Raw genomic sequence first — 25762 nt, forward strand, 5'->3', positions numbered from 1 at the left:
CTGGCGATATTATTATTATTATTATTATTATTATTATTATTATTATTATTATCATTATTATTATTATTACAAGCTGAGCTATAACCTTGATTAGTAAAGCAGGATGTTATGAGCCCAAGGGCTCTAACAGAGAAAAATAGTCCAGTGAGGAAAGGACATAAGGAAATAAATAACCTAAGAGAGAAGTAATAAACATTAGAAGTTAAATATTTTAAGAACACTGGCGATATTATTATTATTATTATTATTATTATTATTATTATTATTATTATTATTATTATTTTTATTATTATTATTATTATTATTATTACAAGCTGAGCTATAACCTTGATTAGAAAAGCAGAATGCTATGAGCCCAAGGGCTCCAACAGAGAAAAATAGCCAAGTGAGGAAAGGACACAAGGAAATAAATAATCCAAGAGAGAAGTAATATGCAATCAAAATTAAACATTTTAAGAACAGGAACAACATAGACAACATTGAATTTGATCTTTCATATCCCATATTTCCAACTGATTCCTCTTCGTGTTTCCAAAGGGGCAACGAAAGTGGAAATATCCTGGACAACTTGCTCTTCCGCATGGAGCAATACGCCAACAACCTGGAATCCCTCGTCCAGGAGAGGACGGCTGACTACCTGGAAGAGAAGCGACGGTGTGAGGAGGTCCTCTATCAGCTCCTCCCGAAGTATGTGGAAATGGTAATTTGTTGTTGTTGGTGTTTACAGTCTAGATGAATGTGGAGGTAATTACTTCATGTTAATACAGTCTAAATGCTGTAGTAAATGGCATTTTTTTTTTTTTTTTTTTTTTTTTTTTTTGCTTCCATAAACATGTTTCTAAATTCATACTCCTACAGTACAAATGCTGTAGTAAATGGCCTTTTTCCTGTTTTGCTTCCATAAACATCTTTCTAAAATGCATGTTCCTACAGTCCGAATGCTATAGTAAATTGCCTTTTTCTGTTGTGCTTCCATATACATGTTTTTAAAAGGCATGTTCCTACAGTTCAAATGCTCTAGTAAACTGCTTTTTCTCTTCTTCCATATTTTTTAATAATTCACAAATGTCTGAAATTTTTCTTTTTCATCGACAAGTTCGTTTAATGTTGCAATTTAGAAGAATTGGGGGGAGCCGGTAATTACCTCATTTTCCTACAGTCCAAAGGATGCAGTTAAGGCCCTTTTTTCTGTTGTGCTTCCATAAACATGTTTCTGAAATGTACAAATGTCCGAAATTTTGCTTTTTCATGGACGAGTTCTTTTATTATTTTGATATCTATTGATGATATTTTCAGCATTCACGGGTTTCGTTGATACTGTAAATTTTAGTATCGAAATAATGCAAGCAAAGTATACGACATTTCTGCTAATGCAAAGAATTCAATTTATCTCCTCATCACATTGGACACTAGTAATGTCAAACGAAATGTAAGTCAAATATTCAATAATCAAGGCAATAAATACTTCAAACGCTTTATCCAGCTTCAGAAACCTTCATTTGCTATAGAAAATTATTTATTGATGCCAGATAGAAAACCTATACCACATCCACAATATCAAAACACCAGCTCGAGATATTTGACTGGTTGTAACGTCTTTTATGGAGAAGTGTGTAGACATAAGAAACCTTTCTATTTCTTAAGTACGTTTAAATCCAAGGCAGTAAGGAGAAATAATGAGTAAGGAATTCATACTCACTGTTATCTAAAATGAAGTTACACATTAAGTGAAATATTCCCGCCAGTAGGAGTCCAGTTCACACCTGTTGCTAATTACGTTGAGGAAGAGCTAGTCATAGCAGCAGCTTGCATCTCTACGTTTCTGATTTTTCTTGTAATATCCAATTTAATGTATGGTTTTCCAGATATCTTCATCAAATATAAACTAATTAAGAAAAGGTAAGTGCTTAATAGACTCTGATGATTGTGTTCGTGTTCAATTACTGTCTTGATTATCTGCCTTTGGTTGACGTAGCACAGTGTTGTCAGTTTATTACAGCGAGCCATACTGTCACTTGTTGTTGCTAGAGGTTGTCTTAAGGGAAGATTTATATGAGTTAGACTTATCATGGTTTATAGAATTCATAATAAATCCCAGACAATAGAAATTTCCATAAATTTGGTGCCTTAAGAAACCGTGATTAAGATAACTTAACTTCCCTCATGAAAGTCAGATTCTCGTGCTAAAACTAACAGAGAAGGCAGTTACAGAGAAGGCTAATTGAAAAGCCATACAGCAGACCATATTATCCATATTTATATGTGTTATAGTCTGCAGAAAACGAAATTAAGAAGCTACCAGAAAGAGTTTAAGGTATAACTTGAAGCCCTCCCAAGATTCTGCATCTACTACCACAACCAGCACTAAGGGCCAGGCATTCTGCTAAATCATTGATGCTATTTAGAGTGAAGATACCTTAATAAAGATAGGTACCCCTGCCCATTTTCACTGTAGGAATTCAGTACGCTGGAAATGGTAACTAGGTTAATCAGATTATGACTGTCACTGGAAAGTCGTAGTTTTAGTGTTCAAAGGTCAAAAAGCTACTCGTGAATGGCAGAGGCAAGGGACAGTGACATTACCCTATCTAGTAGGATCAGCGCCTCAGCCCCTTTCCATCCAAACTAGGACCGAGGAGGCCCACGCAATGGCTGCTGATGACTCAGCAGATAGACCTTTGGGCTCCTCCAAACCAACCCACTCCTTAGCTCACAACGATGGTGAGGTTGCAGTGACCAAAGAAACACACACTTCTCTTTAACTTCAAAATGAAAGGGTGCAATGAATATAACTCTACGTATGTACTTGCTGTACATTATTTCCTGTGTTATTATTATGGGACTCGACTAACGACTTTGAGCGGGACTCGAACCCTAGTCTGGCGTTCACCAGTCAGGAACGTTACCACATCGGCCACCGCATCCCTACTGCTGTATTGAGGCTGATAACTAGCAATAATTGCAATAAGATTAGAGACATTGAAGATTGCTTCCGTGGTTAGTATGTCAACAGTGGTACAGTGAATGCCAGTTAGTTTCAATCTGATCCGTTAGAAAAGTGACATGATATTGCCACAGGTGAAACAACTAAGGAACAAACTCAGTGCACAGGACCTATGATAATATGATTTTAGCGAGGTAATATTTTTTGGTCCAGAACGTAGGGATATAACCTTGAAATTGTTGGATAATTCACTTCATGAGAGAAAGGCGTAGTTGCATTTGAAATAAGCAAGTCCATGAAGATGAAAATACTTTTCAAAAAAAGAAAAAAAAAACTTCATACATAATTTTAGTTTTCAATACAACAGCTTTTTCTGACTCAACACTATAAGTAGTCTTGATTTTCCTAGAGATTTCTGCTCCTCTGTGATCAAGCCTGAAGTACCCAGGATCTAAATAATAGCCATTAATGCTCATAATTTCCTCTATTGATTCTTACGTCACTCATAACAACGCAACATTAAAAATACAAGAAGGTATAGGATAACATTTCCAAACATACATGCTGCAGTAAAGACAATAAAATATTTACAAGCAATTGTATTTTCCAAACAAATTTTTACATATATGAATCCTCAGATATATTATTAATATTACTAGCTAAGCTATAAACCATGTTGGAAAAGCAGTATGCTATAAGCCCAAGGGCTCCAACAGGGAATATAGTCCAGTGAGGAAAGGTAATAAGGAAAAAGATCGAATAGCGTTCTTGAGTGTACCCTCAAGCAGAGAGAACTCTAACCCAAGACAGTGGGAGACCATGGTTGAGAGGTTATAGCACTACCCAAGACTACAGAACAGTGATTTGAATTTGGAGTGTCCTAGAATACACATGATCATGCCGGTGTTTTAAAATCCCTCTTTTTTGTCCCCCAGATCTGTAGCAAGTCAGCTTATAGCTGGTCAGAGTGTTGTTGCAGAGACTTACGACTGTGTGACCATATACTTCAGTGATATAGTTGGATTTACTGCACTCTCTGCTCAGTCTACGCCTCTCCAGGTTTGTCTTTGTAAACAATTACCCTTGTAATGTTATATTTTGATAGGCATGTATTAATTTATCTATTTTCATATGTTTGTTTGTTTGTGATTCGCATAACTCAAAACTATTCAACCGAATCTCATGAAATTTTCACACGTAATTCCTTATGGATACTATTCCTCATAATTTTCAATAGATAAGGAAATACCCAAAGCTGATGTTCATTTATATTTTCAGTGAGGTACCTCACCAAAATCATATCATTAGTATTTGTAAAATATTACCTTATAATGAAATAAGCAAAAATAAATGACCCCTTCTATAATACTAATGTCTCTTTTGCTTAAAAGATTGTTGAAATCTTACTACTATTTCTAAAATTTGTTTTGATTCTGACTGATTATTTGCATGGTCATTCAACTCGGAAAAATGCACAAATACAGCATCCGCCACTTTAGCTAACTATGATGTTGGTCACTCTTTATGAGAGATTATAGAATATAGATAATTCCTTGCAGGTGACTTTACATATAAGCACTTTCAAATGATATGATAAATCTAGAGATTTATTTTGATGAGTATATTTAATTGAATATCCTTTAAAGTTATTCCCCCTCAGAATTACTTTGAGGAGGCTTAAATCCATTAATGAAATATGAGGCCATCTTTTTTACAGGTTGTAGATCTTCTGAACGACTTGTACACGCGCTTTGATGCCATAATTGAAAATTTCGATGTTTATAAGGTGAGCCAATTTATGGATTTCTTTTAATCACTTGTCTTCCACTATCTTGGATTAGAGATCTCTTGCTTGAGGGTACACTTGGGCACACAATTCGATCTTGTTTCTCTTTCTCTGGTTATTTTGAAGTTTTTATTCTCTTGTTATTTTTTATAGTTTATATATGAAATATTTATTTGAATGTTGTTATTTTTCTTAAAAAAAGATGCAGACAAAGAAGAAGATTTTTCTTAAACTTTACTTGTAGTTTTCCTTTATTTCCTTTCCTTGTTGGGCTATTTTCCCTGTTGGAGCCCTTGGGCTTACAGCATTTGGCTTTTCCAACTAGGGTTGAAGCTTAGCAAGTAATAATAATAATAATAATAATAATAATAATAATAATAATAATAATAATAATAATAATAATAATAATAGTGAAGGTACTGCGTAATGTCATTTATTAAAATAGTTATTTCTCTTAGAATTTATAATAACATTTCTTATCATTATTTAAGCCATTACATCTCTTTCATAACTGTAACAGTTGTGTATGATTTAGAAATATATTGTATCTTTCATTCATTGCTTCTCATGTCTACTTTATTTGTTATTTCCTTTCCTCACTGGGCTGCTTCCCTGTTGGAGCCCTTTTGAGGCCTCCTACTTTTCTAACTAGGGTTGTAGCTAGGCTAATAATAATAATAATAATAATAATAATGATAATAATAATAATAATAATGATGATTATTATTATTATTATTATTATTATTATTATTATTACCGTGCACTCTAAATCTACGCAGGTAATAATAATAATAATAATAATAATAATAATAATAATAATATTATTATTATTATTACTATTATTATTATTATTATTATCATTATTATTATTATTATTTCATTGAATATTTTAGCCGCCCCAATGGCGTTGATTTTGTAGTTGAGCTTTTCAATTGCTCTAATTTTCTTTTTCTCAACAGTACTGCATGATGCCGCCAGTAGCTGTGCTATATTAGTCATCAGTAGGTAGGGGAGCAAAAAACGTAGAAAAATTCTAAGATTTTACTTAAGACTTACTAAAAGTAAACTTTTCAAGTACAGGATACAAAAAAAAGTTGCCTGCAACGTGTTTTGAGAGAGGACTGGATGTTTCCTCTCATCTTCAGGCTAGAATGGAACATACTAGGCTGGGCTGGCTCTATTTAAACAGGTCGGGGCGGTAGTCTATTCAGATGCTGGTCGCTGATTGGTCCCTGTGAGTGGAGGCAGTACTACGTCTGGGACGGAGCAGCTCTCCCATTGGATGAGGTGCTCGCTGGGAGAGAATCTGTCACAGTCAGGTTGCTGATACAGTCAGAGACGTCAGAGAGATCGTAAGGGTTTGAGTACAGTAATGCTAGACTGGGATCACAGTGCTAGTGCTGATTATTATTATTATCATTATTATTATTATTATTATTATTATTATTATTATTATTACTATCGTACACCTTACATCTACACAGGTTGAGACTATCGGCGATGCGTACATGGTAGTTTCTGGCCTCCCCGTCAGAAATGATACCCGTCACGTTCGAGAGATCGCAAGCATGTCCTTGGCTCTCCTGAAGGAGGTGGAGACCTTCACCATTCGACACAGGCCTGACGACAAGCTCAAATTGAGAATTGGCATTCATACCGGACCCTGCGTGGCTGGGGTAGTAGGCCTCAAAATGCCTAGGTATTGCCTCTTCGGGGATACTGTCAACACGGCTTCACGTATGGAGAGCAATGGATTACGTAAGTATGCGTCATTGGTGTTATATATACATATCAAGATGCATATGACCTGCTTTTGTTTTTAAGTGCAAGATATATGCACTTCAAAGTGGTGGTGGAGTGTTAGCATACTTCACCTAGTTTTATGTAATTTTATCTCCATTGCAAGTCTTGATTAAATACAAAAAGTCAGAGAAAGAGAATGGATTACTGTCACAACTTTAGAAAAGTATATTTTACCCAGATAACTAATTATAAAGCTGTTTCTTTGATAAAAAGAAACTAATAAATTTGAATATAACTTTATTTCCTGGCTGTGCAGCATAATACTTATTTTATAATATATTGCCATAAAAGGTTATCAGCAAATGAAAAATACATGAGGCAAAATCTGTCAGATAACAATAAGGAAAAGCTACCAATTTAGTCCATCATGATAATAACAACTATATTATTCAAATAGTTCAGCAAATGAACAATTGAAAAATAAGCATTCTAAACAGCATCATGTCATGTTCAATACTTATCAGATTTTACACATATGCTATTAATAATGTGACTTCTCAAGACTATTAAGAAATGTTGTAGGCCTACGTGAAGAATTACACACCTCACTTACCGTAGATCATAAGTGAACCCTTAAGGCCCTTCCACGCGAGAGGGCAAATGTAGGGCGAGCACTCTGATTTGCACGTAATTCTCTTGGTTTGAAACAGTGTTACCAGATCAAACAGTGTAAGATAGGCAGGCGAACATAGGACTTGGGCCATATGCCAGGCAGTCACAGTTGATTACTTAACGGGCAACGTGGTCCCTAATCAGGAGCCCATCCAATGCCTCAACAACTGGCATGGGCACTTCAATGGTTTGCACTTGGTTTCCCTATCCATAACGCCATCTATACTCGTGATCGCTACCCATACCACAAAATTGGTAACAGTGTCTGCCCGCCGTGCAATTGCCCCTCGCGTGGAAGGGGCTTTAAAATGTTAATAATTTACCATTAACTTTTCACAGAATAAGTCATTATTTTGTTTCCAGCTCTCAAGATTCATGTATCTCCGTCTACTTGCAAGATGTTGAGGCAGCATTACCCATACTTTACTTTAGAATGCCGAGGAGAGGTTGATATGAAGGTATGAGGTCAACAGTATTCATATACTATACTTTAAGGATAGCACTGTTATTGATCATGTGTAATTTCCATTCAACACAAAACTCTTGCAATATAGTTTCACAGAATTCTGGTTTTAGTTAAAACATTGGTTTTGATTCAGTACTCACCGGCTATAACGAACACCATCCGAAAGAATACCATGGTCTTCCACTGTCTTAGAGTAGAGTTCTCTTGCTTGGGGTACATTCAGACACACTATTCTATCTCATTTCTCTTCCTCTTGATTTTTTTTTTATTTTTATAGTTTATGTTGGAAAGATTTATTTTAATGCTGTTACTGTTCTTAAAATGGTTTATTTTATTGTGATTGTTCATAACTTCTCTTGTTGTTTATTTATTTCCTTGTTTCCTTTTCTCAATGGGCTATTTTTCGCTATTGGAGCCCTTGGGCGTATAGCATCCGGCTTTTCCAACTAGGGTTGTAGCTTAGATAATAATAATAATAATAATAATAATAATAATAATAATAATAATAATAATAATAATAATAATAATAATAATAATAATAATAATAAGGTAACCATGTAACTGTTAAGCCAGATATGGTAAAATACCATTGTACACAATATTTATAGCTATTGCATCCTTCAATGTTTATTGATTTATTTTTATTTATTTCCAGGGTAAAGGAAAAGTCACAACTTACTGGCTGCTGGGAGAATGTGAAGATGACTCTGTGACGTAATATACTTTCAAAACACCAAAAAAAAGACAATTGTTGAAAAAAACTATACATGTGTTCCAATATATGGTAGTCCAGATAAGGAAAATTAAAAAGATAATGTGTATATTTCTAAATGCTCTACAGTTTTATCCGCCACTGGACCTCTTCTTAGAGCGTTTATTATTATTATGTGGACTACCATATATTAAGTTATCTTCGTGCTAAGGAAGATTACATCTGTAATGTGTTCCAATATGTACTTTTTGTTTTATATGTGAAAGATGCAAAGGTTCGCGAGTAGAGGGTAATTAAGGAGATTATGAACTCCTATGAACTCATGACCTTCGAATTGAGTGTGGTGTAAAAAGAAACAAAAATGTCTGTGCTAACCCCAAAGAGGATTTTATCATTTGTGTAAAATAAGTCTATATTGTGGTCAATGTTTTCTGTCTAATTGTGTAAGGTACCTTTGTTCCAATGCTAACACAATGGCTGGAAAGATAATAAATCATAAAAATAAGTGAATCCATTTATTTCATGAGAACTTCCTCCTATTTAGGTATTCTTCAGTTTAAAGGTTTCAAGGTCACTCATAAATGGCAAGGGACAGTGACATTGCCCTATCGAGCAGGGCAATGCCCTAGAGACTGACCCAAGCTAGGACCAAGGAGGGCCAGGCAGAGGCTGCTGATGACTCAGCAGATAGACATACACGCTCCCCCAAACCCCGCATCGTAAGCTCACAAGGATGGTGAGGTTGCAACGATCAAAGGAACCAACGAGTTTGAGCGGGATTCGAGTCCCAGTCTGGCGTTCACCAGTCTGGGATGTTACCACATCGGCCACCACAACCTTATTGGAATGATTAAGAACAGATGAGAATTGAAAATAGACATGAAAAAATATAAAATTTTAGTCAATTAAAAAGAAAGTCAATCACTCAGAGTGACTAAAACTGTTTCTTATATCAGAATTAATCAGAATCTTTAATGTTTTTTTTTATAATATTCTCAAAATGGTATCTGGTAAGTTCGTCATTTTTAAAACTATTCATGTAAAGACTCCATTTTCCTACTGGCATTGCTCTTTTATTTATCTTTTTTACTCTTATCAATGAGAGGGATGTTGGACTAGGATTCAATTTCTGCCATTGCTCCATTCAATATCGCTTCTGACTTCATACACTGTGGAGATTATTATTATTATTATTGCTTGCTAAGCTACAACCCTAGTTGGAAAAGCAGGATGCTATAAGCCCAGGGGCTCCAACGGGGAAAATAGCTCAGTGGGGAAAGGGAGCAAGGAAAAGTAAAATATTTTAAAAAGAGCATCAATATTAAAATAAATATCACTTTATAAACTATAAAAACTTCAACAAAACAAGAGGAAGAGAAATAAGATATAAGACAGAACAGTGTACCCGAGTGTACCCTCAAGCAAGAGAACTCTAACTTGAGGGTAACCCAGAACAACTCACCATAAATCACCAGTTTCTGTAGAATGTGATTAACGAAATAATAATAATAATAATAATAATAATATTAATGGAAGTTCACCAAACGTTCAACTGGGCTCCACAAGGCACTAGCAGAATTGGAAGACCCAGGCCTACATGGCTAAGGACTATAAAGCGCGAAGTAGATGATGAATGGAGGAGTATTGAATTAAAAGACCAAGACAGAGACGACTGGCGAAATCCAACCAAGGCCCTTTGCCTCAATAGGCGTAGGAGGAGATGGTGATGATGATGATTATCATTATTACTATAGAAAGGGTCTGCAGTAGACTCAGAATTATTATTTTTTCATTCAGTTCACTTCTTTCTTCTTTTAGAATATTTCTTGATATGTAGCCTAAGTTCATTGGAAAATAGAAGTTATGTAAGATGAAATACTTCCACCAAATACATGGTTTACAATATAGCTGTTAATACTGTATTTTATCCAGGTACAGGGAATTTTATATGTAAGGGACTGCAAAAAGAAAAAAAACTCCACTCTATGATGTCTTCAGTGGGGATGGAAAATTTGTAATTAAATGGGCAAGAAGTTTTGAGAGAGATTGTACGGTGTAACAGTGAGTGTTTTTATGCTGACCAGGCTGACATGAGTCTTTTTATTGTTTATATATGACATATCTGTTTTTGACGCTGTTAATAGTTTATATAGGACATATCTGTTTTGATGCTGTTACTCTTTTTAGAATGATATATTGCTAATTTATTCTCGTCATTTATTTATTTCCTTATTTCCTTTCCTCACTGGGCTATTTTTTCCCTGTTGGAGCCCTTGAGCATATAGCATCTTGCTTTTCCAACTAGGGTTCTAGCTTGGCTAGTAATAATAATAATAATAATAATAATAATAATAATACACCACCCAAGACGGCGTATTTTCAAGTCTGCAATCAAGCTGGATGTAGGCCTACAGAGATCCTCAGAAAAGACGTGGAAAATATTAATGTAATTTTCTTATAGTTGATTATAAATTATGTTAAAAACATTTCTGATTTTTTTATCCTAAAATGATAAACCTACCCAAAATTTCTACAAAGAATTGTTTATCTATAAAGTTATACAATATGATCAGCAAGGTGGCTGGCACGGGTAGGCCTAAATGACTCTTTTTGTTTAGACGACATTGTCAAAGGTTATCGGCTACAGCATCGTAAAGTAATGCAAACTACAATAAGTCTATAGACTACCAATTTTCAATTCGTGTTCAAGTTTGCATTGAAAAATTGTAACAGTTGAATGTATTTTTTAGCCAAGACAGATGATGATTTATCTGCAGATTTTCAACTGTTATTGGTGTCAAGTTATGTAGCATGTGCCAACTATACAGTACAACAATCTGGGGATATGGCCAATATGTAAATCTTTAACAAATGACTTGAGTTTTAGCGCTCGAAGCTTTGTACCAGCTTGTCCATAATTTGTAGTCAAGTAAACTTTGAAAGCTTAGTTAATCATAGGCGCAGGTGCAAAGGGATTTAACAACAGCAACAATGGGACATAACAAACAATATTGTACGACAACAAAAAATTTACATGACTATAAGCAGCGATTGGCTGTAATTTTTCGTTTGCGTTTAGTTACACTTGTTTTTTCTTAATGTCCTTCCTTGCCCTGAAACTACATTAACCATTTTGAGTTAGAAATTTAAAGCAAGAATGCAATTTACCACCGTAAAACCAATGTTTCTATTATCAGCATTGACTGGTTCGGAGTCCGCTAACTGATTGTTGGAAACTACGCTAAGTTTACTATTGCAATTGATGTCCGAATCATCACCCGCTTGCACGGTATTTTAGTTATCTGAGTACCCTGTTCTATATGACGTGGCACAAGCATATGTGCCCTTGTAGTTTTATCTCACTCACTCACTCACTCACTAAATCCCGTCCGGAATTCTCCGGGTTGGGTCCTGCATCTGATATCGCCATTCTCTCCAGAAACTCCTATCCAATGCCATCTGTGCCAGCTGCTGAAATGTCTCGCCTCTATTTGCTTTCTTGAGGGTTTTCACCCATGTATCTCTTGGTCGTCCTCTCGGTCTATTTCCGGCCACTTGACCATGAAGCACTATCTTTGGCCATCTGTCCTGTTCCATCCTCTGTACATGCCCAAACCATCTCCTCTGAATATCTTCCACTCTAATCAGAATTGTGTCCTCAACACCAGCCATTTCTCTCACTCTCTCGTTCGTAATTCTGTCCTCCCATCTTACACCACAGATTCTTCTCAGACATTTCATTTCAAAGGCTAATAACTCGGTTAAAATCTAGCTCATGGTTTTTAATCAACCAGTTACTTACAACAAAATAAAGAGGACCTTTTATGAATGCATCCGAACCAACTGCCGTTGATACATTTTTTTTCGCATAACTATTTACAAGCGGACAATCTTTGCTCAACTCGTGCAGTGTTTGAAGATATTCATCAATAGTTTTAACGTTTACTGTAAAATTATAGAGAGAAGAGTTTTGGTTACCTACAGGCCGACCAAGGGAATGTCCCGTGCCAACAAGAACTGTTGGCTATAAGCTACATCAACAGAGAAGACGGTGCGCAAAAGTTAATTTCTTCGATTCGACTATAAATTCGCCAAACCACATAATTATTGTCACAATCTTACTTACTTGGAGTTTGTGATTTGTGCTCAAAAACTGAAGCAGACACTCATGCTTAGCCTATGGCCTAACAGCGAGGTTTGTTTGTTTGACCATCTTTTAAAAAAGTATTTTGAAGTTTATTATCTATAGATAATATTTCAAATCTACACTCTTTCTAAAGGACGTTTTCTGCTTTTTCTTTTCCTCCTGGGAAAGTTTCAACCCAATCCCATTTCAATTAGTCCTATAGCTACCTTTCTTAGATAATGTTTAAACCAGACTCCCTTTTCAGAGGATATTTTCATATTCATCTTCTCGGTGGAAGGTTACAACCTAACTGTTTTTCAATGGAATTTTCATGTGTATAAAGGAGGATAAGACACTGTGACCCCATGTAGCTTTAGACAATTCGTCAATGAATTTTTAAGGATAACAATTAGAGCTTGTATTATTTTCATCCATCAATAGTATTTTGGTCAACATAAGACACAGGATACACCCAATCTTGATTAGTTAATGTTAGATAATTTCTTGTAAACCGGAAATATTGAATTTAAAAGAAATCTTTATTCAAATTCAATCTCGCACAACAAAAACAACCTAAAATCCAGAGAATTAGAAGTAATCAACACCATAAACATATTGTGCAACTCTAATAAGTAGGATTATAGGTAAAATTGAAAGAACTTTCAACTAACAATATGAGTAGTGTTTGCTTGCATCAAAGCTAAGCTACTCCACTGGTTATAGTTTTGTTGGTCTGTGGTTAATCTAACGATAATTTCAACTGAAGTGTGTAATTAAAGAATCGAGTTGGATCCTTAAGTTCAACATGTTAAAAGTTAGTCAAATATATTTCTACTAATTAGCCTTGATGTATAGATAAATGCCAAATCATAAGTACAATAAAAAACAAGACATTTTATTTGCAAAATTGATTGTTAGTCCTATAATCACAGCATGGAGGGTATTTTCAAGCTAGTCAAAATGCCCATCAGAAATTAAGTTTTACTATGAACCAGACATTTTCTTTTTCTCCTATCAAAATGCCTGTCAAATTATATGCTGCATCAAATCAGAAATTCTTTGTTAAAGAAGACAAAATGAGTGTGGGGGTATTCCTATTCCTATAATAATAATAATAATAATAATTTTAATAATAATGATAATGATATTAATAATAATAGTATTAATGATAATAATAATAATAATAATAATGATAATAATAATAATAATAATAATAATAATGATAATAATAATAATAATAATAATAATAATAATAATAATAACTACAAAAATAATAATAATAATAATAATAATAATAAAAATAATAATAATAATAATAATAATAATAATAATAATAATAATAATAATGATAATAATAATAATAATAACATCAATAATAATAATAATAATAATAATAATAATAATAATAATAATAATAATAATAATTATAATAATAATAATTTTAAAAATAATAATAATAATAATAATAATAATCGCAAATAACGAGCGAACGAACAAAAGAAGAAGAAGAAGGAAGCAACGCGCTCAGATTGTTTACATGAGCAAGTTTGGTACGAAAGCAACAACAACATTCAACCTGACAAGTACAAATGAAATCCATATTAAGTCAATACATTTGAGACAGTTTGGTCTAAAAGTTGATAATAAGTAAGTAATGAAGTATCGTATTTTTTATTATTCATGTAAATAATGTACAACTCGAGCCAGACATACGACAGCTTGTGACCGGGAGCCTAGGCTTGGCCAACGTAGTTGTTTGGTTGTTGTAATTGGAAATTGGTCATTGTATCCTTTTATATCCTATACTGTATTCCAATATTAAGATAAATAATGTATTCAATTGGTTTTGATTAATGGTGAGTGACACGGGCTACCTTTGATGAGGGCCGTGGCTAATAGCAGGTAGTTTGTAGATCGGCGGACACAGGTACCTCAGTGTATCGTATTATATCCTATACTGTATCTCATTCGAGCTATATGAAGATAAACAATGCATTCAAATTATTTTGTATTAATGTTGAGTGACACGGGCTAGCTTTGATGAGACCGAGGCTAACAGTAGGTAGTTTGTAGATCGACGGACACAGGCACCTCAATGTATCCTATTATATCCTATACTGTATCCTTAGATAGTTATATTAAGCTAAATAATGCATTCAAATTATTTTTGATTAATGTTGAGTGACACGGGCTACCTTTGATGAGGGCCGTGGCTAATAGCAGGTAGTTTGTAGATCGGCGGACACAGGTACCTCAGTGTATCCTATTATATCCTATACTGTATCCCAAGAGAGTTATATTAAGATAAATAATGAATTCAAATGATTTTTTATTAATATTGAGTGACATGGGCTAGCTTTGATAACTGCCAAGGCTAATAGTAGGTAGTTTGTAGATTGGCAGACACAGGTACCTCAGTGTAACCTATTATATCCTATACTGTATCCCAAGAGAGTTATATTAAAATAATGTATTCAATTGGTTTTGATTAATGGTGAGTGACACGGGCTACCTTTGATGAGGGCCGTGGCTAATAGCAAGTAGTTTGTAGATCGGCGGACACAGGTACCTCAGTGTATCCTATTATATCCTATACTGTATCCCAAGAGAGTTATTTGAAGATAAATAATGCATTCAAATTATTTTTTTCAATATTAATCTTACCCGATAATCATGTAGCTGTCAACTCCGTTGCCCGACAGAATTCTACGGAAGGGATACGCCAGCGATCGCTATACAAGAGGGGGGTGTACTCACAAGCGCCACCTGTGGCCAGGTACTGCAGTACTTCTTGTTGACACCACCTCAATTTTTCCTCTGTCGTGCCTCCGGCTAGACCTACATGGATACGCTGTTGATTCTGGAGTTTTTGCTCACGATTTGGTGATGTATTTGCTCTAGATTTTAGCTTTCGCTATTCAGGAAGTTTTATTATTAGCTTAGCTAGCTTTTGGAATTAATTTGATTAATTATGGTGACGAAGAGAGTATGAACTCTCTTTCACTTTTAAATGGCCGACCCTTCCCTTAGACGAAAGTGTTGGTGTCTAAGAGAGTATAGACTCTCTTTCTTAATTTGCTTAACAAAAGTTATAGATTTATTTTATATCTCTCCGCCTTTTATAGGCCTCTTCGATTAACTTCCTTTTTTATAAACTTGTTAAAATTAATTTTTATATTTGTTTATATTCGACCTTTCCTAATAGTAGGCGGTCTTTTCTTGTACCGAAGTTAATTAACATTGAGCCCGTCATTTCGGTTTTACCTGTTAACATATTATGCTATTTTAATGTTTTTGAAAGAATTTCTTTGATAGTCTCGTACTGTTTTCAAAGTTGAACTAACGTTTTGTTTTGTCTCTGCAGTTGTTGACGTTCAGAACGTTCAACTTGCGCTCTATCGTTACGATAGAGAGAGAATTTTCACGGTGTCACGTTGCAGTAAGAGTAAACCGTTTCTAGCGTTTTGTTCATTCTTTCTTAGCTTAATGGTTTTAATTCTAATAAAGGAACTTTTTATTTGGGAAATCTTTCAGTTTTTTTCCTTTAACAATAATATGTTTTAACGATATATATGATTGGGCTCTTCTCTCAGGTTCTAAGTCAAGAGAGAGAGAGAGAGAGAGATAGAGACGGAGGGAGAGAGAGGAGGATAAACGTTTCGTTCAAGCGAGTAACGTTGTTATCGTGTTTGCTCTTCTCCCTAGTCTCTTTAGGGGAAGAAGGTAAACGTTTCTAGAGTTTTATTCTTGTTCTCAAGCTTTATGCGGTGAGAGATTTTAAACGTAGTTTATTTGATCTAGTGTTTAGTCTCTTTCCAGCCACTGAATTATTTATCTTTCATTAGATTTTTCTGTTACATTGTAATTCTGTTTTCGCAATTATTAACTTTTAAGGAAGGATAGAATTGCGTGTTTCAGGTACAAACCACTTAAAGTTTCGAGTTCAGTGAAATAAGTGCAAACAGAAAATCAAAAGTGATAAGTGATAAGCGCAAAGTGTTACAGTGTTGCGTTCGAGGGTTCGTCTGTTCGTGCCAGTTGTTCGCCTAGTCTGGGACCTCTTACAAGCTCCCAAGCCCAGGGGAGAAGTAATGTCGAAGGACTTATGGGTTCAGCAGGCCTTGATCGACGAACAGACGTTTTCCCTCCGTGGTTTCGGGTGTATCTACACACGTTGCCGACGTGATCACCCCACCCACACAAAGACGAGAGAGCCCTTTCTTTCCTCGTCTGCGGTAGAGGTTTCTCGCAGAAACCATGGACCAATCTTGCAGCTTTTAAGTGCAAGTCGGTCCCTTCCGCACAAGTCCAACTCCTAGGTGTAGCCATTAGCCCTGGGTCAGTTCGGACTTGCTGCAGTACGACAACTGCACACCTCCCAGAGAGGCAAGGTGGTATCGCAATAGGCAGTAGCTCCGTCTGTTGCCGCACCAGCTGTTTTAGACCCTCAGTCTCAACGGACAGTAGCTCCGTTTGTTGTTGTCTTTCTTAAACTCTAGTGGTCTTTGCTGCAGTCAATGCAGTCTCAGCTTGCGGTGTTGATGCAGGAGTTTCAGGCAGAGGAGGTTAATACACCTCCTCCTGCGAACGCTCCTCCTCCTCTGCGCAGTACAATCTGCCAGACGTATGAGGTTGAGGTTCCTCAGGCTACCTCCATGCGTGAGCTGCCGCGTTGGGAGTTGCCAGTTACCAGCGTTGTGCAGCAACCTCCACCTTCCTTGAGGCAGGAATCTCTTACCACGCTAACCTCCTCAACAATGGGGACAGGAGTCTTATGCCTTACAACCTCCTTTTCCTTTGAGGCAAGAGTTTCTTGCAGTAAGACCATCCTCGAGGCAGCAACCTCTTGAGGTACGACAACCTCTACCATCCTTGAGGCAGCCACCTCAGCTCTCGCAGCTACAACCTCAACTCTCGAGGCAAGCTCCTCAAGAACCTCAACTCGTGAGACAGGAGTCGCGTTCTGCGCAGCCGCCACCTCAACTCTCGCAGCTCACACCTCAAGAACCTCAACTCGTGAGTCAAGAGCCTCTCTCTGCGCAGCCACCTCAACCCTTGAGGCAAGCGCAACTCTTGAGGCAGGAACCTCATGCTATGAGTCAGCCACCTCAACGCATGCATCTGCCACTTTCTCCTCAGCTTGAGCCTCTTCCCATTCAACTTTGAAATAACAAATGACAATAATAACACCTCATTACTTTCATAACTTGCATTTGTAAAACATATACATGTATGCCTACACAAACATTATGATAATGGAGGTTATTCGTATTACTTAAAAAAAAAAAAAAAAAAATATATATATATGTATTCCTTGCAATATATTTTTAACAAAATCGCAAAAATATGGCAAAAATATATTCAAAACAAAAATGAATCATGAGTTATGAATATAATGTAAATATTATGTTGATATTAAAACCCCATGCAAGCATGCATGAAGTAATGCAGTGTTGCCAACAGGGCGAGTTTCCCTTTCCTGAGGTGAAGTAGATTATAGTACGTATATTTAGTGCAGCTTAATTCTACGATTATCATGCCGGCTATCAAATTCATCAACAAAACAGTCTAAATCAATTCCCTCGGCACGTGCACTTTCAATGGACAGTAATGCGATATTACTCAATCTAGCACTGGTCATGGAATTTCTGAGAAATGTTACACGCCATGCAACATGCTCTGCTTACCTTACAGCATGCTCTACATACAGCATGCTCTGCATACAGCATGCTCTGCATACCTTACCGCATGCTTCTCAGTCACACATCTTTGGTTGTTGCCAACTCACTAGACTGTCAAGCAGTTTCATAACGTTGCCTTCTAGTCTGCTGCTTTTGCACCAGTGAAACCCTCACTGAGAGAACTTAGCTTTTCTCGGATATGGTCCCTGTAGATGAGAAAGTGCTTTTCTCCCTCCTTCTGATATTCCCTTGAGGACTCTGTCATTTGGAGAGGAGCCTTTAGCTGCGTAGCCTCCTATGGACTTTTATTTAAGCATAACATGCTTCCAGGGAAGGTAATGGTTCCACTTCAGTCGCTAACCCCGTCTGTTACCACACCTGCTCCCATAGACCTCGAGCTGTGTTGCAAGACATGCAGTCCAAGCTTAGTCCTTGTTAGAGGATTTTTTGTTTACGGAGTCAGTGTGTCACTGGGAAGACGTTCAACAACCAGCAGAAGTGACTTGTTGTGACGCAGTGCGGCAACCTCAGCAACCCGATAAGGAGTTGTCTGTACGACCCAGACAGTCTAGACAGCTTCGGGTTGTCACTGTACTTCCTCGCTTCCCCATGGTTGACAGTTCACAGACTGTGCAGCAGTACCATGATCTTGTGTCCGGCTCCGTCAGACGTCTGGCTTTTAAGAGCTCCCACAAGTCGTCGCTGTCTGGAGATTCTCAGATGGACTATGGATCTGACCAAGGAACTGGGCCTCCTGGTCAATTTTGAGGAGTCCCAGCTCGTCCCATCCCAGACCATTGTCTACCTGGGTATGGATCTTCAGAGTCGGGCTTTTCCGTCGGCCCCAAGGATCTTCCAAGCCCTAGAATGCATCCAGAGCATGCTGAGAAGGAACCGATGCTCAGTCAGGTAGTGGATGAGTCTAACAGGGACACTTTCATCGCTGGCCCTGTTCATCGTGTTAGGGAGACTCCACCTCCGCCCCCTTCAGTATCATCTAGCTGCTCACTGGATAAAGGACATGACGCTAGAGACGGTCTCAGTTCCTGTTTCCGAAGAGAGGAGGTCTACTCTCGCGTGGTGTAAGAACAGCTTTCTTCTCAAGGAAGTCTACCTTTGGCTGTTCAGAAACCCGACCGCCGTCTCCTCTCGGACGCATCAGACACGGGCTGGGGTGCGACTTTGGACGGACAGGAATGCTCGGGAACATGGAATCAGGAGCAAAGGACACTTCACATCAATTGCAAGGAGTTGTTGGCGGTTCTTCTGGCCTTGATAAACTTCAAGTCCCTCTAGCTTAACAAGGTGGTGGAGGTGGACTCTGACAACACCACAGCCCTGGCTTACATCTCCAAGCAGGGAGGGACTCTTTCGTGGAAGTTGTTCTAGATCGCAAGGGACCTCCTCATCTGGTCAAAAGATCGAAAGCTCACGCTGGTAACGAGGTTCATTCAGGGCGGTATGAATGTCATGGCAGATCGCCTCAGCCGGAAGGGTCAGGTCATCCCCACAGAGTGGACCCTTCACAAGAATGTTTGCAGCAGACTTTGGGCCCTGTGGGGTCAGCCAACCATAGATCTGTTCGCTACCTCGATAACCTAGAGACTCCTGTTGTATTGTTCTCCGATTCCAGACCCAGCAGCAGTTCACGTGGATGCTTTTCTGCTGGATTGGTCCCATCTCGACCTGTATGCATTCCCGCCGTTCAAGATTGTCAACAGGGTACTTCAGAAGTTCTCCTCTCGCAAAGGGACACGGCTGACGTTGGTTGGCTCCGCTCTGGCCCGCGAGAGAATGGTTCATATAGGTACTGCAATGGCTGGTCGACATTCCCAGGACTCTTCCTCTAGGAGTGAACCTTCTACGTCAACCTCACGTAAAGAAGGTACACCCAAACCTCCACGCTCTTCGTCTGACTGCCTTCAGACTTTCGAAAGACTCTCAAGAGCTAGAGGCTTTTCGAAGGAGGCAGCCAGAGCGATTGCCAGAGCAAGGAGAACATCCACTCTCAGAGTCTATCAGTCTCAAGGGGAAGTCTTCCGAAGCTGGTACAAGACCAATGCAGTTTCCTCAACCAGTACCACTGTAACCCAGATTGCTGACTTCCTGTTACATCTAAGGAAAGTAAGATCCCTTTCAGCTCCTACGATCAAGGGTTACAGAAGTATGTTGGCAGCGGTTTTCCGCCACAGAGGCTTGGATCTTTCCACCAACAAAGATCTACAGGACCTCCCTAGGTCTTTTGAGACCTCAAAGGAACGTCGGTTGTCCACTCCAGGCTGGAATCTAGACGTGGTCCTAAGGTTCCTTATGTCATCAAGATTTGAACCTCTCCAATCAGCCTCTTTTTAGGACCTCACATTAAAAACTCTTTTCCTCGTGTGCTTGACAACAGCTAAAAGAGTAAGTGAGATCCACGCCTTCAGCAGGATCATAGTTTTCACATCTGAAACGGCTACATGTTCCTTGCAGCTCGGTTTTTGCTAAACGAGCTTCCTTCACGTCCTTGGCCTAAGTCGTTCGAGATCCCAAGCCTGTCCAACTTGGTGGGGAATGAACTGGAGAGAGTACTTTGCCCAGTTAGAGCTCTTAGGTACTATCTAAAAAGGTCTTAACCTTTACGAGGACAATCAGAAGCCTTATGGTGTGCTATCAAGAAGCCTTCTTTTCCAAGGTCTAAGAACTCAGTTTCTTACTATTCAGGCTTCTGATTAGGGAAGCACATTCTCATCTGAAGGAAGAAGACCTTGCTTTGCTGAAGGTAAGGACACATGAAGTGAGAGCTGTGGCTACTTCAGTGGCCTTCAAACAGAACCGTTCTCTGCAGAGTGTTATGGATGCAACCTATTGGAGAAGCAAGTCAGTGTTCGCATCATTCTATCTCAAAGATGTCCAGTCTCTTTACGAGTACTGCTACACCCTGGGACCATTCGTAGCAACGAATGCAGTAGTAGGCGGGGGCTCAGCCACTACATTCCCATAATCCCATAACCTTTTAACCTTTCTCTTGAATACTTTTTATGGGTTGTACGGTCGGCTAAGAAGCCTTCCACATCCTTGTTGATTTGGCGGGTGGTCAATTCTTTCTTGAGAAGCGCCGAGGTTAAAGGTTGTGATGAGGTCCTTTAGTATGGGTTGCAGCCCTTGATACTTCAGCACCTTAGAGTTGTTCAGCCTCCTAAGAGGAACGCTGCGCTCAGTAAGGAAGACGAACTTATTTAAGGCAGAGTAATGGCTCAAGTCGACTTCCTTACCAGGTACTTATAATTTCATTGTTATTTTGAATAACTGATAATATGAAATACGGGATACTTAGCTTCTTGATATACATGTACACTGGTTTTCACCACCTCCCTGGGTGTGAATCAGCTACATGATTATCGGGTAAGATTAATATTGAAAAATGTTATTTTCATTAGTAAAATAAATTTTTGAATATACTTACCCGATAATCATGATTTAATTGACCCACCCTTCCTCCCCATAGAACCAGTGGACCGAGGAAAAATTGAGGTGGTGTCAACAAGAAGTACTGCAGTACCTGGCCACAGGTGGCGCTTGTGAGTACACCCCCCTCTTGTATAGCGATCGCTGGCGTATCCCTTCCGTAGAATTCTGTCGGGCAACGGAGTTGACAGCTACATGATTATCGGGTAAGTATATTCAAAAATTTATTTTACTAATGAAAATAACATTTTATTAATGTTGAGTGACACGGGCTAGCTTTGATGACCGCCGAGGCTAATGGCAGGTAGTTTGTAGATTGGCGGACACAGGTACCTCCCAGCAAACCGTAATTATGTCTACATGCCTTTATTGGCAGCTAAAACCCTTAGTGACCCTTTCACGGTATTATTGTTCTGTATTACAGGGTAATGTAACCTAGGGAAAAACCTACTTTTTTTTCGGGGCCTTTGTATATCAGCGGCCAGTTCCTCACGCATTGATTAAAATGGACATCAACTAACCTAAACTTTTCCCCCTAACCTAACCTACAAGCCGAAACCTTACCTACTTATCTAACAGGGGGTCCGGCGACCCCCCTTACACTGCCGTATTCTAAGTTAGACATAATAATACATACAGGAGCTGCTATCATACTTACACCCTGTTGATTTGGACAGGCATAAACTGTATTACTTGTCAAAAGGATTTTCTTCTTGGGGAAATTGTTTATCTTTGTCTGTAACACGATATTATTAAGGTAATTTTACGAAATATGATTTAGTGTTACCTTGCCAGGAGTGAAGCCAGTTGGGAAGTAAACACAGGGTTGAGACTTAGTCTTAAGATAAGCTAAAGATATGGCAATCTATGGCATAGTCTCCCCACCTTGGTAGTCAAGTAGGGAAGAATACAGCTCCTAGGTTAGGTTAGGTGTGGTCCTTGTGTTTGTTACCCGTTTGAAATGGGGTTTTTCTGTCACAACTTTTTTTAATGTAAAATGTCTAAAATCTTAGAAATATGGGTTTCCCTCGATTATTTACATCAAAACAGTTCAAGTTGCATATAAATACAACAGGAACACTTCTTATTTTCTTTATTGAGAATATTGTGCTATAGTAAATATTTACCCACATTTTAATTTCTGACCTGGTACTTTACAACTAATTACAAAGAAGACTCATCGCGCCCTATCTCTTTCCCTCATCCAGTCCTGCTGCAACTACGCAACAGTTCGTGAGCTCGCGATCACCAGTTAGCTTACTTCCAAGTTCCTGGATTTCCAGCAACCTCTTCCAGCGCCTGATGATTGCGCCCTTCCGTCCTCTTCATCCGTCCGCATTTCAGGACTAACGAACAGCAGCACAGACCAGCTCGTGACAACTCCTAGAATAGCTTACCCTTCCGAGGTAATGTAAGCACTTCCCGCTTGCGGGTAGAATCGTCCACAGCCGGCAGCGAGTCTCATTGTCTTTACTTTTGGGGTGGTAAGTTCCGACTTTGTTCGAGGGAGAGCTTCTCTGGTGGGGATCGCAGAGCACTACTGCCTACGATCCTCACTGCAAGCAAGCGCACTTCTCTTCCCAGTGACTCTCCTTTTGTACTCGTAAGACACAATAGAGCTCTAGTGCTATTGCTTCAACGATTGCTTTTCAAGTCTTCTAGCAAATCTCATCAGGACGACATGCTAGACTTTATTTAGAGTGAGAGCTAGCGCTACCTCATCAACACTAGCTCTCACGTCTGCGATAACACGTAAGTGTGCGCTACTTCAGTATACTTTTGATGGTGGCAGCTCACAGAACTTCAACTTACGGTTTTTTTCAGTTTGGGCTACCTCGCTAGTGTTTACCTTGACAGGTGATCCATGTTGAAGAAAGAGCTTTCTCCTGCAAGGACTTGCGCGAACACGAGTCATTCGTGAACCCCTCCAAGTGACCAATGTCAACTTCATGGGCAGAGAATCTGCAACTCGGCTACAAAAAGCATGTACATCTTCACATCCCATCCACCTGTTGAGGTTGCAATGGTGGGTCTCTGTAATCTACGCGAATCCGCACATTCGGACCCAGGTGTTACCTCATCATTGCATGACTACATGTTCCATCAAAAAATCTGAGCTTCTACAGTTAAATTTCCTGTATACGTCTCCAGTATTCGACTTCTCCTCTTTACACAGGTTGTTTCAACAAACTGTTCTGCATGCAGACGGCGGACTCGGTCAAACAAGTGGTAAGACTACAGGACTTCTTGTGCACGTTGGAAATCTGGGAAATTCTCCCAGATACCAGTACATCCGTCATCAAGGAAGTATCTAAGGATCATACAGGCAATACCAGTTCAAGATGCTGTGGTTCGGTTTTTCAACAGCACCTCACGTTACTAGTTATTTTTACCCTTGAGTCTACCTGGGCCTACAGGATCGTCATCTGTCTCCTAAGACTCTTAGCAGACACGGTGGCTTCCCCTCGATCTGAGGATAGGGTAAATCTCAAGAAGTAATCCCTGCTTCCTTATCGGAGACATGTATTCCTAGGCATGATCATCAACACCAGCCTGCAGAAAGTCTTCCCTTAGACGACGGGATCCAGAGACTGAAGAAGGTGGCAAGTCTCGTCCTCCAATGAGACATGTTCCCAACCAGAAGTGATAACATCTCATAGGTCACTGTTTGACTCTGGTTCATCTAGTCTGCAACAGACTCTTACGAATCCAATCTCTTTAGTGACAGCCGAAATCCAGGTAGTTCAGCTCGAGGAATCTCTGGATACTCTAGTCCTTGTGGGACCCGAGCAGAAGACATACCTGAGATGGTAGGTGACAGACAAGAATCTCCGCCAAGGGGTCGACCTCCTCGTCCCTTCCCCAGAATTGATGCGTCTCTAAGCTTAGTACCGAAACTCAAAATTCGGGGATAGCGGATCCTAGATTCCGGCCTGTCCATATTGGGAGTCTTCGTAATGTAATTGATGATTCAGATCAACTGCTAACTAGCAGTGGGGTAGTTATACCTCGCCAAAAGTGTTATGGCTAGCCTTCCAGCTTCACTAAAAGTATATCCCTAATAAAGGGTTCGAGGTTTGTAGCGTTTAAAAAAAAACACATTACTTTAAATATGACATTCGAAGATAATTTGTATTTGTTCCGACACAGAGACTTACCTCGAAACACTTTCTAGGAGATTACTGGTAACTCCTCTCCGACGACCAGATTTTTACGTAGTTTCCCCCTACAGTACTTCCATGTTCTATACTGTCCTGAATAACGGGAAATAACATGACCTGGGGGCATTGCCCGAGAAGGTAGCGCGTCTTTGAGAAGCCATCGCCAGTAAGTTTTCTGGTCGGTTCGTGAACACACGTGCTTCACGACGCTCCTCATACTCCGTGTGATTCCCTTTGTGTTTGGTTCCACGTGCTTCCCACGTGATCGGGATCTCTTAGTGTGTGTTTAGTGCTTTCACTACGTGCTTTTGATTTCGCTCCCTTGTGCTTTCCTAGTGTTTTAGTGCTTTTCCTTTGTGGCTTGCTTGTGTCTACGGCCCTTTGTGTTGCGTTATGGAACACGTTCGCCGTTGTCCTGGGCCTAGGGCCGGTAGATCATGCGGGGCTTTTCTGTCTAAGCCCGATATTGACCCGCATACGTTGTGTACCTCGTGTAGGGGTAAAGCTTGTTCGCCGTCGGATAAGTGTTCCGAATGTGCCGATTGGCCCGAGGTCCAGTGGATAAAATTCCGTACCAAAAAGAAGAAGGCATCGAAGAAGTCCCCTAGGAAGACTAGCGTTTCTTCCCCTGCGACTTCAGCAGGAGAAGGGTCAGGTAGGGTACAGCCGCCTTCCCCTACCCAAAGTAAGGGGCGAGGTAAGTCCAGGGAGAACAGGCAGTTGGCTCCTCTTTCCCAAGAGAGGGAATTTGTGGGCGGTCCTTCATTGGCCAAGGCAATTCAGGCGACCGTAAGTGAGTGTAGTGGGGGTCCGGGGGACGTGGCTCTCTCTCATAGGGGCCACGTCTCGTCGGGGGACCCCATGTGGTCTAATAGTGTCCCTTTTTCTTCGTCAGGTTCCTGGGTGGAAGTTCCAGGGGCATCAGCGACGGATGGCGGCGTCGGCAGAGAGGAGTCCCCGCAAGACGATCCATTGGCTTGGGACGTACCGAGGACTCCGATGAGGTCCCCACTAGACATGGAGG

The 25762-nt window shown here is 39.1% G+C and overlaps 2 protein-coding genes across 6 annotated transcripts in view; both read left to right on the forward strand.

Moving 5' to 3' along the window:
- Window positions 1-8359, forward strand: part of LOC137629723 (atrial natriuretic peptide receptor 1-like) — a 118122-nt gene extending 109763 nt beyond the window's left edge. Inside the window, exons 18-23 of one of the 2 annotated variants that reach the window (XM_068361288.1) lie at window positions 538-687; window positions 3880-4003; window positions 4662-4730; window positions 6215-6488; window positions 7509-7603; window positions 8267-8359. In XM_068361288.1, the coding sequence (XP_068217389.1) occupies window positions 538-687; window positions 3880-4003; window positions 4662-4730; window positions 6215-6488; window positions 7509-7603; window positions 8267-8329 (775 nt within the window). In that variant the 3' untranslated portion in view covers window positions 8330-8359. Of the gene's footprint in view, window positions 1-537; window positions 701-3879; window positions 4004-4661; window positions 4731-6214; window positions 6489-7508; window positions 7604-8266 lie in introns of those variants that run through there. The other variant, XR_011041594.1, reaches the window with a different exon arrangement.
- Window positions 8360-13950: 5591 nt separating this feature from the next.
- The window catches only part of LOC137629724 (transcriptional regulator ATRX homolog), a 109990-nt gene continuing 98178 nt past the window's right edge, over window positions 13951-25762 (forward strand). For all 4 annotated transcript variants that reach the window (XM_068361289.1, XM_068361292.1, XM_068361290.1 and 1 more), the window contains exon 1: window positions 13951-14096. The gene's annotated coding sequence lies outside the window, so the exon portion shown is untranslated. The remainder of the gene's footprint in view (window positions 14097-25762) is intronic.

The sequence above is a fragment of the Palaemon carinicauda genome, chromosome 37 (assembly GCF_036898095.1).
Source record: "Palaemon carinicauda isolate YSFRI2023 chromosome 37, ASM3689809v2, whole genome shotgun sequence".
In the NCBI taxonomy this organism is placed as follows: Eukaryota; Metazoa; Arthropoda; class Malacostraca; order Decapoda; family Palaemonidae; genus Palaemon; species Palaemon carinicauda.